General features: G+C 40.8%; 1 protein-coding gene and 1 pseudogene across 1 annotated transcript in view; both read right to left on the bottom strand.

Moving 5' to 3' along the window:
• Positions 1–230: 230 nt before the first annotated feature.
• On the bottom strand, positions 231–1,375 carry LOC103221117 (N-glycosylase/DNA lyase pseudogene; annotated as a pseudogene).
• Positions 1,376–5,579: 4,204 nt separating this feature from the next.
• EHHADH (enoyl-CoA hydratase and 3-hydroxyacyl CoA dehydrogenase) overlaps positions 5,580–14,155 on the bottom strand; it is a 63,695-nt gene continuing 55,119 nt past the window's right edge. The window contains exon 7 of the mRNA XM_007971862.3: positions 5,580–8,418. Coding sequence (XP_007970053.1) covers positions 7,157–8,418 — 1,262 coding nt within the window. The 3' untranslated portion in view covers positions 5,580–7,156. The remainder of the gene's footprint in view (positions 8,419–14,155) is intronic.

The raw sequence follows: 14,155 nt of genomic DNA, 5'->3' as shown, positions 1-14,155 counted from the left end.
ACTATATCATCCTACAGCGGCATAGAACACTAGAACTTATTCCTCCCATCTAGGTGTAATTTTGTATCCTTTAACAGCTCTCTCCCTATCTCTCCTTTCCCTTTACCCTTCCCAGCCTCTAGTATCCTCTGTTCTACTTTTTTTCACTTCTATGAGATCTGCTTTTTTTAGCTTCCCCATATGAGTGAGAACATGTGGTATTTAGCTTTCTGTTCCTGGCTTATTTCACTCAGCACAACGTCTTCCAGTGCTATCCATGTTACCACGAAATAACAGGATTTATTATTTTTTACGGCTGAACAATATTCCATTGTGTATGTGTACCCCATTTTCTTTTTTTTTTTTTTTTGCAGTATGTATATTCCTTTATTCAACTCTCGTGACAACTCCAATAACAGCATAGGTAGGTGCTATTATTCTATTTCACAGATGAAGAAACTTTAGTACAGAGATGCTAAATAATGTGCTCAAGTGAGAGTTGGGGTTCAAAACCAGGCATGGGTCTGTCCCCAGAATACATGCTCTTAACCCCAAACTACTGTACATTGTATACAGATGTTTTTCTGATGAGGCATTGAACTCACTAGGCAAAAAGCACAGACCAGTGAGGTGCTGACATTTTAGGATGCATAGGGAGGATGAGTAACCGGAGTTGATCAGACCAGGCAGGGCAGTTCTGGATTGGGGAAGTGTTTGGTAAGGCAGGAAGCCTTGAGATGGTAACCAGGGGAAAAATGAACAGATCTTCAAAGCTGATGGAGGCCTGGGGGCAGGGGACCCACCTACTCACCAGCCAGGGCCTGCAGGCTGGGGAAGCCATGGTAGGTGACATTATCAAGCTGGATGAGCCGAGGTCCAAAAGCCTGGCACAGCCGCTCCACCATGCCAGTGATGCGGGTGATGTTGTTGTTGGAGGAACAGATAAAAGAGAAAAGGCATTCGATGGGGTCTTGTCGCAGCAGTCGCACACCTTGGAATTTCTGAGCCACCTCTTGGAAGTGGGAGTCCACAGAACCCCAGTGGTGATACAGTTAAGCCAGGGTGACATCTAGCTGGAAGTACTTGCGCACGGCCTCCAGCTCGTCTGGTGTGGGCCTGCCAGGCTGGCTCTTGTCTTCTCGGTACACAGTGCAGTGGAGCTGCTCCTCAGTCTGAGTCAGTGTCCATACTTGGTCCGCTAGTACACCACTCCAGTGTGCAGGACTTTGCTCCCTCCACCGGGAGGACTGTCCAGAAGGCAGAACCAGGTCCAGGCGCAGCTCAGAGCGAGGGCACGGGATAGAGGCCCACAGGGCAGGAGCGGAGGCTAGAGTACGATGCCCCATGCGCCTGGGCAGAAGCGCGCGGGCCGGCATTTCCACAGCAGGAGCCGCCCACAGCACTGTGTACCCCATTTTCTTTATCCATTCACAAGGAAATTTTTTTAAGAGGGCTTCCCTTCAAGGAATTTTTTGTGAGAGTTAGTTTAGTTAAATTCAATAATTTAATCTGAATATCCACTTACCCCATTACATAGAATCTGCAATATTTCTGAATACACTGAAAACAAATGAAAGTGGGAGGATACCGCTGTCAGCCTCTGCATTTTGGATGTTGCCTCCTTTGCTCAGGACACCTCATAGCTGTCTGAGATGCAACCTGTTGAGGGCAACAGTGTACATCAGCACACAAAATATTAATCAAGGTTAAGTTCTTATTTTGTAGGCAAAAATAAGTAGCAATGGTAGTTCTAGTATTTTCTGCTTACACCTCTATGGATCATTTTTCATACTCATTTGGGTAGAGGCACCCCATTTTGGAGATCTCTGATCTAGTGAGCAGAAAGTTTACGCACCCCAGATTTAGTACTTTTAGTCAGTGCTGAGAGATGCTGCTTTTCCAATTTTTCTTCTTTTTCCCTTATGCTATTGTTGATCACTTCTCCTTCTGTTAATACATATTTTCTTCATGAATTTTTTTTATTTCTAATTAAGTAACAGTCAAGCTGAGGTTCAAGTAGGCCTGTGAGACTACTTCCTACTAAATGTTTATTTACAGCCCTGTTCTCAGGTTCTTAGTGGGCATCTCCGTCTGCCCACAACAATTATATGTGGAACATACAAAAATTTCGGAGTAATTCAATATCAAGTTGAAAAACACATCAGACTGGCAACAACATTTTTTAAAAAAACAAATTTTGTTTAATGAGACAAGATTCTTAAAAATACCTGTGTGGCCGAGCCTGGTGGCTCATGCCTGTAATCCCAGTGCTGTGGGAGGCCGAGGTGGGCAGATCACCCGAGGTCAGGAGTTCAAGACCAGCCTGGCCAACATGGTGAAACCCTGTCTCTATTAAAAATAGAAAAATTAGCTGGGTGTGGTAGCGCGTGCCTGTAATCCCAGCTGCTTGGGAGGATGAGGCAGGAGAATTGCTTGAACCCAGGAGGCAAAGGTTGCAGTGAACCGAGATCGCGCCATTATACTCCAGCCTGGGCAACAAGAGTGAAATTCTGTCCCAAAATAAATAAATAAATAAAACTACCTGCGTATCAGAATTGCCTGTAGCACTGGGGAAAAAAACAAACAACAACAACAAAAAACAAAGAACCCCAGACTGTACCAATTCTTGGATCCCACTTGCATTCATTCAGATTTTAGGGTCAGTCATGAGTAAAGACTTAAAAATAACACCAAGTTCTCCATGATACGAGTTGATTGCTGCTGGAGGTAGTGTGGCTAATGCTGCTCCACGAGCTCCTCAGGGACCCATGTTCTTTACTGCTCTTCATTCCAGGGCCTGGCCTCTGTCTTCGTGGTCTAGTCTAGTGGCTGCAACTCCAGCCATCACATCTGTGTTCCAGGCAGGAAGATGGAGGAAGAGACAAAAATGAAATGGGCAAAGGCTGCTCATCATCTGATGGTGAAGGCCAGTTACCAGAAGTGGCCATGTGACACTCCCTCTGACATCCCATCACCTAGAACTTAGTCACATATCCACAATTTCATGTAAGAGAAGCTGACAAATATGTTGTGTATTCTGGGCCACTATATGCTTAGCTAACATTTGGGACATTTATTCCTACATAAGAAGAGAAACGTTGGGGGACAGCCAACGGTCAGTTTACAAATCAACAACACTCTAGACCTCGGCCCGCTTTGGAAATCCATGTGCATTTAGGATCTGGTTGGAGAAGGTTTTGCCCTAAGTTCATCCTAGGGATATCACACTATGGCTAGAATTAGCAACTGTTTGTGTGTCTTCAGAGAGTGTGGAATAACCCTAAGTACAGTGAAAATATGTGTGCACGAGTGACTGCATTAGCTCTGCTCATGTCAGCTTATGAGATGCTTTCAGGCACTCATTCTGCCAGGCTACTTTAAGTTTGGGTGAAAGAGAACAAATAAATATTTCAATTGAAATGCCCTGGGAGACCGGGTGCAGTGGCTCAGCACTTTGGGAGGCTGAGACAGGAGGATCGCTTGAGCCCAGGAATTTGAGATTAGCCTGGGCAACATAGTCTCTACAAAAAACAAAAAATAAATTAAATGCCCTGGTATTCTTTGGACAAGAATTTAAAGTTCTGTTCATCTCTCTCATATTCCTCTTTCTCAGGGTGCTAGGAAAAACAAAAGAACAAACAAAACGCAACCATTTTGTCCCATTTTGTTCCAAATTTGGTCCCATTGGTGATCCAGTCTAAATAGAAATTTTCTGAACCACTTTTGTCAACTATTATTTAGAAAGATACAGCGATAACCAGAAGAGTTTTTGGCTTGAAACCGCTACACAGAGTGTCCTGGAAACAAAACTAGGCATTATACAATTCCTGGGGATGTCATTCATATCATTTCTATGTGGATGACAGTCCCTTGGTACACAGTATGAATGGTGTCCGCTGGAGTTGTGCAATGCTGCTGTCCTGCCTGGAAGCAGTGTAACTTGTCTGTTAATCTCAAAACACGTATAAGCTGTTAAGATAAGCAGATGGTACTGACAGTCCCAGGAATAGCCCAGAACTATTCTGTTCTTGCAAAAAGCTGCTTTTAAACATAGTCCAGAGAACTTGATTTAATCTTATCAATGGCTACCAAAAGGGTTCAGATAATCTAGTGGGGCTGCAATATTTCTGATTTCTAGGTGTCTGTTTTAAAGACAAATCTAAGGCCCTAGAAATTCTAGGTTCCTACAGTGCAGTAGAGTGTGATTTGCATAAACAATTCTGTAACATCATTAATCAGGGGAATTTAGAATTCCTCACTTTATCTCTCTCATGCACACCTGTTCCTGCTGGAGATAAATAAACAGAGAGCAACTGCAGCTGCATGGCGGCTTCACTGATTTAAGGAGTATCATTAAGAGCGTCTTTCAAGCTGGGAGTCTTACAGCTTCAAGGGTGTTTCCAATATATAATTCCCATCACAGTCAATTATCATTAGAACATATTTTTAAAAATGAAATCCAGAGGTTTTTCTTAAACAAATGTTTTAAAATTATTAACAAAATCAGCCTTTTAAGCAAGAATATTTTCAAGGACAAGAGAGGATATCCTGAAAAATTTCATCATATTATCTACTGTTATATGTAGGACCCAGCAAATTTGAATTAGTTTGGCTTCATTTGATGCAAAATAAGAATAAATGAACTCATATTTTCCTCTTCCTGTTTTCTTTCTTTTTGTTTTTTTTTTCCTTGAGACGGAGTCTTTTTTTGTCACCCAGGCTGGAATGTAGTGGTGAGATCTCGGCTCACTGCAACCTCCGCCTCCTGGGTTTAAGGGATTCTCCTGCCTCAGCCTCCTGAGTAGCTGGAACTACAGGCACGCGCCCCCACTCCCGGCTAATTTTTGTATCTTTAGTAGAGACGGGGTTTCACCATGTTGGCTAGGCTGGTCTCAAACTCCTGACCCCAAGTGATCTGCCTACCTTGGCCTCCCAAAGTGCTGGGATTACAGGCATGAGCCACCGTGCTGGGCTGCTCTTCCCATTTTCTATTGGTCCTTAACCTTTATTGGGTCATGATACTTTTTTTTTTTGAGATGGAGTCTCACTCTGTTGCCCAGGCTGGGGTACAGCCGCGCAATCTCAGCTCACTGCAACCTCTGCCTCCTGAGTTCGAGCAATTATCCTGCCTCAGCCTCCCAAGTAGCTGGGACTACAGGCGCGTGCCACCACACCCGGCTAATTTTGTGTATTTTTAGTAGAGATGGGGTTTCACCGTATTAGCCAGGATGGTCTCGATCTCCTGACCTCATGATCTGCCTGCCTCGGACTCCCAAAATGTTGGGATTACAGATGTGAGCCACTGTGTCTGGCCGGGTCATGATACTTTTTAGAATATGATATGGTACCTCTTCCAAGAAATGTACTCAGATACATATACACAAACTTTATCATAACATTTCAGGGGTTACTGACTGATAAAATCTATTCATAGATGCTCTAATTTCAAAACCTCAATCTAGAGGCTAGTGTAGGGTGAAAATAAGTTGCAAGAACTCAAAATTAATTCCAGGATTGAAGAAAAAGTTAGTGGGGTTTTTTTTTAACATTAATTTGAAAACAAGTCACTTTGGAGACAAAATTACTACTTTCAGGAATCATTTTCATTGATGTCTTTAATTTCACAAACCAAATTATATAAAATTAAGTAGTATATATTTCAAACGTAATAATTGTGCTCTGTACAATTCAAGGCACACTTGGATTTTTTGTTGGTTTTTTGTTTGCTCTTTAACAACAGAAAACTTATACTCTATTCATTCAAGATTTTTCCATCAGAACTTTCATCATTTTGTTTGGGTTCACAGGTGAAAATATTGTGAAAGTTCATTTCCACCACAATGAAGGATAACATCTTCAGCCCCATTTATTTACTAACAACTTTATTGAGATACAATTCATATACCATATAATTCACCCACTTAAAATATATAACTCAATGGTTTTTAATATATTGTTATGTGACCATTGCCACAATAAGTTTAGACCATTTTCATGAACCATAGAGAAATCCTGTACCTATTAGATGAATCCTGTACTCCCCATTCATCATCCCTAATTCTAGCTTTAGGCAACCACTAATGTATGGGAAGTATTTTTTATAGAGACAGGGTTTTGCTATGTTGCCCAGGCTGGTCTCAAATTTCTGACCTCAAGCAATCCTCCTGCCTCAGCCTCCCAAAGTGCTGGGATTACAGGTGTGAGCCACTGTGCCTGGTCTTTTATTTCTTTTTATGACTGAATAATAGTCCATTGTATGGATATACCAGATTTATCTATTCATTAGTTAATAGACATTTGGGTTGTATCCAACTTTTGGCCATTATGAATAATTCTGCTATAAATATTTGTGTACAAGTTTTTGTATTGACCAGCCCCTTAATTTTTAACTACACAACACAAAAAGTAAAAAGAGAAGAACTCTTATAACAAAATTATACAAAATATGTTTTGCAACAATTTTAGATTTTTCAAGATTCAACCATTTCCATATGTAACATCACAGATGCCTGTCATGACAGGGAAACTGGCGTCATTACTCTATCATAGAATTGGGAAATTCTAGAAGGTTAGATGTTCTCTAAGACCCTTCTTACACTAAGTTAACGACTTACTCCTTTCTATTATTTCTTCATAAACAGAAGAGGAAAGACCAGAAGAGGAAAGGCTTGCCATACTAATCTGAGTTCCCTGTGCTGGTTTGAAGTACTCAGTTCCCTTACCAATTTCCAACTGTGTTTTTCCTACGACTTCAATGTTTGTTGAGTGTATGTATGATTCATAAGATTTCTGATCAATACTATGTGTGTGACATTGAAAGGAGTCAAAATCAATGTATGACTTAGCTGCATTTATCATTTATTAATTGATGACACATTTATCCAATGATCAAAACATTTGAGAATCTCAACTTATGCCTGAGCCTCTTTCATCAGCGATTATATTACATTCACACAAGTTCATGCATTGAATTTATCTGATAAGGACAGATTCAGAGGCATAGGAAGCACATTCCTAAAGATTTGACCATTAGAGTCATCACACAGAAGACTCTACTGATTATTTCTTTTGCTTTGTATTTCAGAACAATCTTACTTTGGATTTTTGATTTAATTTCACTGAAATTCAGTGAGCATTACCTGATGCTAGCATGTGAGGCATAATCTGGAAGGCTGAATCACAAGTTACTGCTAGGGGAGCCTGCCAAGCTTTGCCATTCTTTCAGGGGAGGGTTTCCCTGAGAAGCCAGTTTTTTTAGATAGTCACTGGGCTCCAGTTGGGGAATATCAGGGTTCTGCCTGTAATATTTCTGCAACTTCTCTAGAACTGTGGGCAACCCAACTGTGGAAGCATAGAACATGGGCCCGCCCTTGTGCCTTGGCCATCCATATCCATGTAAATAGACAACATCAATGTGCTCTGGGCTAGTAGCTATCCCTTCTCCCAAGATACGGAATGCTTCATTGATAAGTGAATATAAGCAGCGCTCAAGGATCTCATCCTGGCTAATAGTACGTGGTTCAATGTGATAGGTTTCTCTATACTGTGATAGGAATTTGGAAAGCCAGGGATCGGGTTTGTGAATCCTACCCAATGGCTTGTCATATTGATACCAACCCTTACCTGACTTCTGGCCAAATCGTCCTAATTCACAGAGCACATCAGGAATTGGGCAGTATCTCCTATTGCCCCTTTTTCGGGCAGGAGTTCCTGGAGGCAATGTAGGTCCAGTAAGACCTTGCCCCTTTCTAGATTTCCAGCCCACATCCAACCCAGCAAGATCAGACACTCTAAAAGGTCCCATTTTAAAACCAAACTCTTCCAGCACCTGATCTACCTCCTCTGGTTTGCTGCCTTCTTCTAACAAGAAATATGTCTGATTGTAATAAGGATTCAACATTCGATTCCCCACAAATCCAAAACAGTTGCCTACAACGACTCCAATCTTTTTAATCTTTTTTGATAAGTTCATAACAGTGGCAATGGTAGTGGGGGAAGAGTATCGGCTGGGAATAACCTCTAACAACTTCATGACATGAGCCGGCGAAAAGAAGTGGGTGCCAATGACCAAGTGAGGACGATCAGTGGAAGAAGCAATCTCATCAACATCCAGGGCTGAAGTATTAGTGCACAAAAATGCTTCTGGTTTGCACACGGCTGAGAGTTCAGCAAAGACCTGCTTCTTCAGGCTCATTTCCTCAAATACTGCTTCAATGACTAAATCTACACCACCAAGCTCCTTCATAGATGAAGTTAACCTGGGTTTTGGTCCTGACCAAGGGTGGCCACTCTGTTGCATTTTGGAGGCTTCTTTTTCCAAGACAGAGGTTATTATCTTGTTTGCAGTTGCTAGCTGGTTTTTGTCTGAGTCTACAGCAATCACAGGAATCCTGGCCCTTGCAAAAGAAATGACAATGCCTCGGCCCATTGTTCCCAAGCCTGCAGATAAAAATCAAAGGAGAAAAAGAATGATTCAGTGGTATTGAGAACTGAGAAATTATTCACTCGATGGAAGGCTTATGTGACAATGTGGCATTTAAAGAGATTGATTCAAGAAACACAAATGGATTGAGTACTAATTAAGACTCTGCACTCTGTTAAGTGTTTCAGAGGATATAAAAATTAGTTGGATTCATACACACAAATAGAAGCTATATAAACTAATAAATGGGTCCAACAGGGTTGTAGGTACACAATTGATATACAAAAAATCAAGTATATTTATATATATTAGCAATAAACAACCTGAATATAAAATTAAAAGAAACAATTCTACTTACAATAGCACCAAAAAGAATAATACACAGGAAGAAATTTAACAAAGAATAGGAGGATCTATACACTAAAAACTATAAAACATTGTTAATAGAAATTAAATAAGACCAAATAAATGGAAAAACATTAAATGTTTATGTATCAGACAACTTAATATTGTTAAGGTGGCAATACTACCCAAATTGATGTGAAGAACCAACACAATTCCTATAAAAATCCCAGCTGGTTTTTTGCAGAATCAATAAGCTGATCCTAAAATTCACACAGAAATGCAAGAAATCCAGAAGAGCCAAAACAATACTGTAAAAGAACAAAGCTGGAGGATTCACTCTTCCCAACTTCAAATTGTATGACAAAACTATTCAAGGTTGAGTGAGGTGGCTCGAGCCTGTAATCCCAGCACTTCGGGAGGCCAAGGTGAGAGGATCACTTGCAACCAGGAGTTTGAGACCAGCCCAGGAAACATAGTGAGACTCCAACTCTATAAAAAATTAAAAATTAGCCAGGAGGCCAGGTGCGGTGGCTCATCCCTGTAATCCCATCACTTTGGGAGGCTGAGGCGGGCAGATCACCTAAGGTCAGGATTTCAAGACCAGCCTGACCAACATGGAGAAACCCCGTCTCTACTAAAAATACAAAATTAGCTAGGCATGGTGGTGCATGCCTGTAATCCCCACTACTCAGGAGGCTGAGGCAGGACAATCACTTGAACCAGGAGGCAGAGGTTGCAGTGAGCCGAGATCGCACCATTGCACTCCAGCCTGGGCAACAAGAGCAAAACTCCATCTCAACAACAATAACAACAAAAATTAGCCAGGCATGATGGTTCATGCCTACAGTTACAGCTATTTGGGAAGCTGAAGCAGGAGGATATCTTGAGCCCAGGAGTTTGAGGATTGCAGTGAGCTATGATCACACTACTGCACTCCAGCCTATGTGACAGAGTGAGACCCTGTCTCAAAAAAAAAAAAAAAAAAAAAAAAAGGCCTACAATATATAAGACAGTGTGATCATAGCAAAAGGATAGACACATAGATCAGCAGAATACAACTGACAGCCAAAAGTAAACCCATACAATTATGGCCAATTAATTTTTAACAAGAGTGCCAAGAACATTCAATGGAGAAAGTATAGTCTTTTCAACAAGTGATGCTGGGACAACTGGATATCCACATGCAAAAGAATGAAGTTGGACCCTTACCTCACACCATATACAAAACTAACTCAAAATGGATCACAGGCCTAAATGTAAGAGCTAAAACTATAAAATTCTTAGAGGCAGATCTTAGGAGTAAGTCTGATGGATGGATACATCTTTGTGATCTTGAATTAGGCAATGGTTTCTAAGATATGACACCCAAAGCACAAGCAACACATAGGCAATAATTACATGAAAAAATGTTCAACATCAATAGTCATTAAGAGAATGCAAATCAAAACCACAGTGAGATAATGCTTCAAACCCACTAGGATTGCAATAATGAAAAAGACAGACAATAACAAATTTTGGTGAGGATTTGGGGAAATTAGAACACTGATACATTGCTGGCAAATTTTTAAAATGGTACAGTTGCTGTGAAAAAGAGTTTAGCAGTTACTCAAAATGTTAAACATGGAGTTACTATATGATCCAGCAATTCCACTGATATCTAAATCTCCAAGAGAACTGAAAATATATGTCCACATAAAGCTTGTACATGAATGTTCATTAGCAGCATTATTCAAAATAGCCAAATGCAGCCATAAAAAAGAATAAAATCACACATTTGCAACAACACAGATGCAGCTGGAGGCCATTATCCTAAGCAAATTAACAGAGAAACAGAAAACCAAATACTGCATGCTCTCACTTATAAGTGTGAGCTAAACACTGGGTACACATGACCCCAAAGATGGGAACAGTAAACACTGGGAATTTCAAAAGGGGGAGTGAGGGAAGATGGAAGGGTTGAAAACCTACCTATCGGGTACTATGTCCACTACTTGAGTGAACATTAGAAGCCCAAACCTTGGCATCATGCAATATATACACCCATGTAACAAATCTGTACATGTACCCCCTGAATCTAAAATAAAAGTAAAAAAAAAAAAAATTTCAGAAACCCTGAGCTAAGGCTGGATCCAGAAAATTGTGTATATTACATGTACACAGAATGTATACACATCTTTCTTATCTCCTCCCCAAAAGAAATAGATCAGTGGCTATCAGTACTTATTAATTAAACTGGGGTCATTATATCTTCAACAGAATCAACTGTCTTCCACAGAAATGGAATCTTTCAAAATCTGAGAGACAATGAGACATTTTAAAATGAAATCTATTAATTTAGTATAGTTCTCCTGCTTTGTGATTTTCCTGTATCAATGTCACTCGGCATTTTTTAAAGCTTTAAAATATTTTCCTGTAATTTTTGCATTTATACAATAAAAATAAATTTCATCTTCTCACATTAAAAAATTAGCCAAAAAATAAAAGCAATTTGAATGTCCATCAACTGGTGAATGGATACACAAAATGGAGAATATTATTCAGCCATAAAAAGGAATAAAATATGAGGCAGGCAGATCACCTGAGGTCAGGATTTCAAGACCAGCCTGACCAACATGGTGAACCCCATCTCTACTAAAAATACAAAAATTAGCTGGACGTGGTGGTGCACACCTGTAATCCCAGCTTCTTGGAAGGCTGAGGCAGGAGAATCCCTTGAACCCGGGAGGCGGAGGTTGCAGTGAGCTGAGATTACACCATTGCACTCCAGCCTGGGCAACAAGAGCAAAATTCTGTCTCAAAAAAAAACAACAAAAGAATAAAATAATGATACATGCTATAACATGAATGAATCTTGAAAGCATTATGCTAAGTTAAAGAAGCTGGGGCCGGGCGCTGTGGCTCATGCCTGCAATCCCAGCACTTTAGGAGGCTAAGGCGCAAGGATCATTTGAGCTCAGGAGTTCAAGACCAGCCTGGCCCACATGGCAAAACCCTGTCTCTACCAGAAACGCAACGAATTAGCCAGGTGTGGTGGCATATGCCTATGGTCCCAGCTCCTCAGGAGGCTGAGGTGGGAGGATTGCTTGGGCTCAGGAGGCAGTGGTTGCAATGAGTTGAGATTGCGCCACTGCACTCCAGCCTGGGTGACAGAGTGCGACCCCATCTCGAAAAAAAAAAAAAAAAGCCAGACACAAAAGGCTACATATTGTATATATTGTATGGTTCCATTTATATGAAATGTACAGAATAGGCAAATCCATAGGGACAGAAAGTGGATTCATGGTTGCCAAGGGCTGGAGGGAAGGGTGATGGAGAGTGACTATCGATGGGTAGAGGATTTCTTTGGGGAGCGATGAGAATGTTCTAAAATTCACGTGACAATGGTTGCATAAACTCTGTTAATATCTAACAACCATTGAATTGTATTCTTTTCTAGTGATACTCTTACTATGCATTTTCTTATTTTTAAAAATTGTGGCAAAATACACATACGATTTACCTTCATAACCATTTTTAAGTGCAAAGTTCAGTGGCATTAAATACATTCACAATGTGTACGATCATCATCAGAACTCTTCAAATTGCAAAGCTGAAACTCCGTACCTACTAAATGATAACTCCCTATTTTCCCTCTCCCCAGCCCTGGCCAACCATTCTATTTTCTATATCTGTGAATCTGACTACTCCAGGTACCTCATATAAGTGGAATTATGCAGTATTTGATCTTCTATGCTTGGCTTATTTCACTTAGCAGTATGTCCTCATGGTTCACCCATGCTGTAAAATGTGTCACAATTTTCTTCCTTTTTAAGGCTAGATAATATTCCATTATATGCATATACCAAATTTTATTTACCCATTCATCCTTCAATGGACACTTGGGTTGCTTGTACTGTTGGGCTACTGTGAATGATGCTGTTATGAACACGAGTGTATAAATATCTATTTGAGTCCCTGCTTTCAATTCTTTTTTTGTTTGTTTGTTTCAGATGGAGCCTCTCTCTGTCACCCAGGCTGGAGTGCAGTGGTGTGATCTCGGATCACTGCAACCTCCACCTCCTGGATTCAAGCGATTCTCCTGCCTCAGCCTCTCAAGTAGCAGGGATTACAGGTATGCACCACCACGTCCAGCTAATTTTTGTATTCTTAGTAGAGATGGGGTTTCACCATGTTGGTCAGGCTGGTCCCGAATTCCTGACCTCAAGTGATCCACCCGCCTTGGCCTCCCAAAGTGCTGGGATTACAGGCGTGAGCCACTGTGCCCAGTCCCTGCCTTCATTTCTTTGGGGTAAACATCCAGAAGTGGAATTGCTGGATCATATGGCACTTTTTACCTTTTAGAAGAACTGTTATGCTGTTGTCCATAGCAGCTGTACCATTTTATTATTTATTTATTTATTTTTTGAGATGGAGTCCTGCTGTGTCACCCAGACTGGAGTGCAGTGGTGTGATCTCAGCTCATGCAACCTCCGCCTCCCAAGTTCAAGCGATTCTCATGCCTCAGCCTCTGAAGTAGCTGGGATTACAGGCATCTGCCACCATGCCTGGCTAATTGCTTTTTGTATTTTTACTAGAGACAGGGTTTCATCATATTGGCCAGGCTGGTCTCGAATTCCTGACCTCAGGTGATCCACCCACGTTGGCCCCACAAAATGCTGGGATTACAGGCGTGAGCCACTGTGCCCAGTCGCAGCTGTACCATTTTACATTAAATCGCTTTAAAAGGGTGATTTTTGGCCTAGCGCAGTGGTTCATGCCTGTAATTCCAGCACTTTGAGAAGCTGAGGCAGGTGGATCACTTGAGGCCAGGAGTTTGAGACCAGACTGGCCAACATGGCGAAACCCATCTCTACTAAAAATACAAAAATTAGCCGGGCATAGTGGCACATGCCTATAGTCCCAGCTACTCAGGAGACTGAGGTACAAAGAATCACTTGAAACTGGAAGGTGGAGATTGCAGTGAGCTGAGATTGTGCTACTGCACTCCAGCCTGGGCAACACAGCAAGAACCTGTCTTCAAAAAAAAATTAAAATAAATAAATACATACATAAATAAAAGGGTGAATTTTATATATGAGTTACATTTCAATTAAACTGTTATATATATATATATATATATATATATATATATATATATATATAAAAACGAAGAGCATCAACCTTCAGGGAGCTTCTGATCTAGCAGTGGAAAGAGGAGTTCACAAATATCCATTCCATATGGTAAAGTAAATGATGTGAAAAGTTCAAATTTCTTTGATTCAAAGGGAAAAAATTATATTCAGTTGGATGAATCAAGAAAAGCTTCAAGACAAAGACATTTGAAATGGACCTTAAAGGCAGATTAGACTGTAACAGGTAAAATTCAGGACGTTGAACCATCCAGGTCGAGGAAGGGAGAAACATAGGGAG

The sequence above is a fragment of the Chlorocebus sabaeus genome, chromosome 15, assembly GCF_047675955.1.
Source record: "Chlorocebus sabaeus isolate Y175 chromosome 15, mChlSab1.0.hap1, whole genome shotgun sequence".
Lineage (NCBI taxonomy): Eukaryota > Metazoa > Chordata > Mammalia > Primates > Cercopithecidae > Chlorocebus > Chlorocebus sabaeus.
The sequence above is the reverse complement of the archived record's forward strand: the minus strand, read 5'-3'. Positions and strand labels throughout refer to the sequence as shown.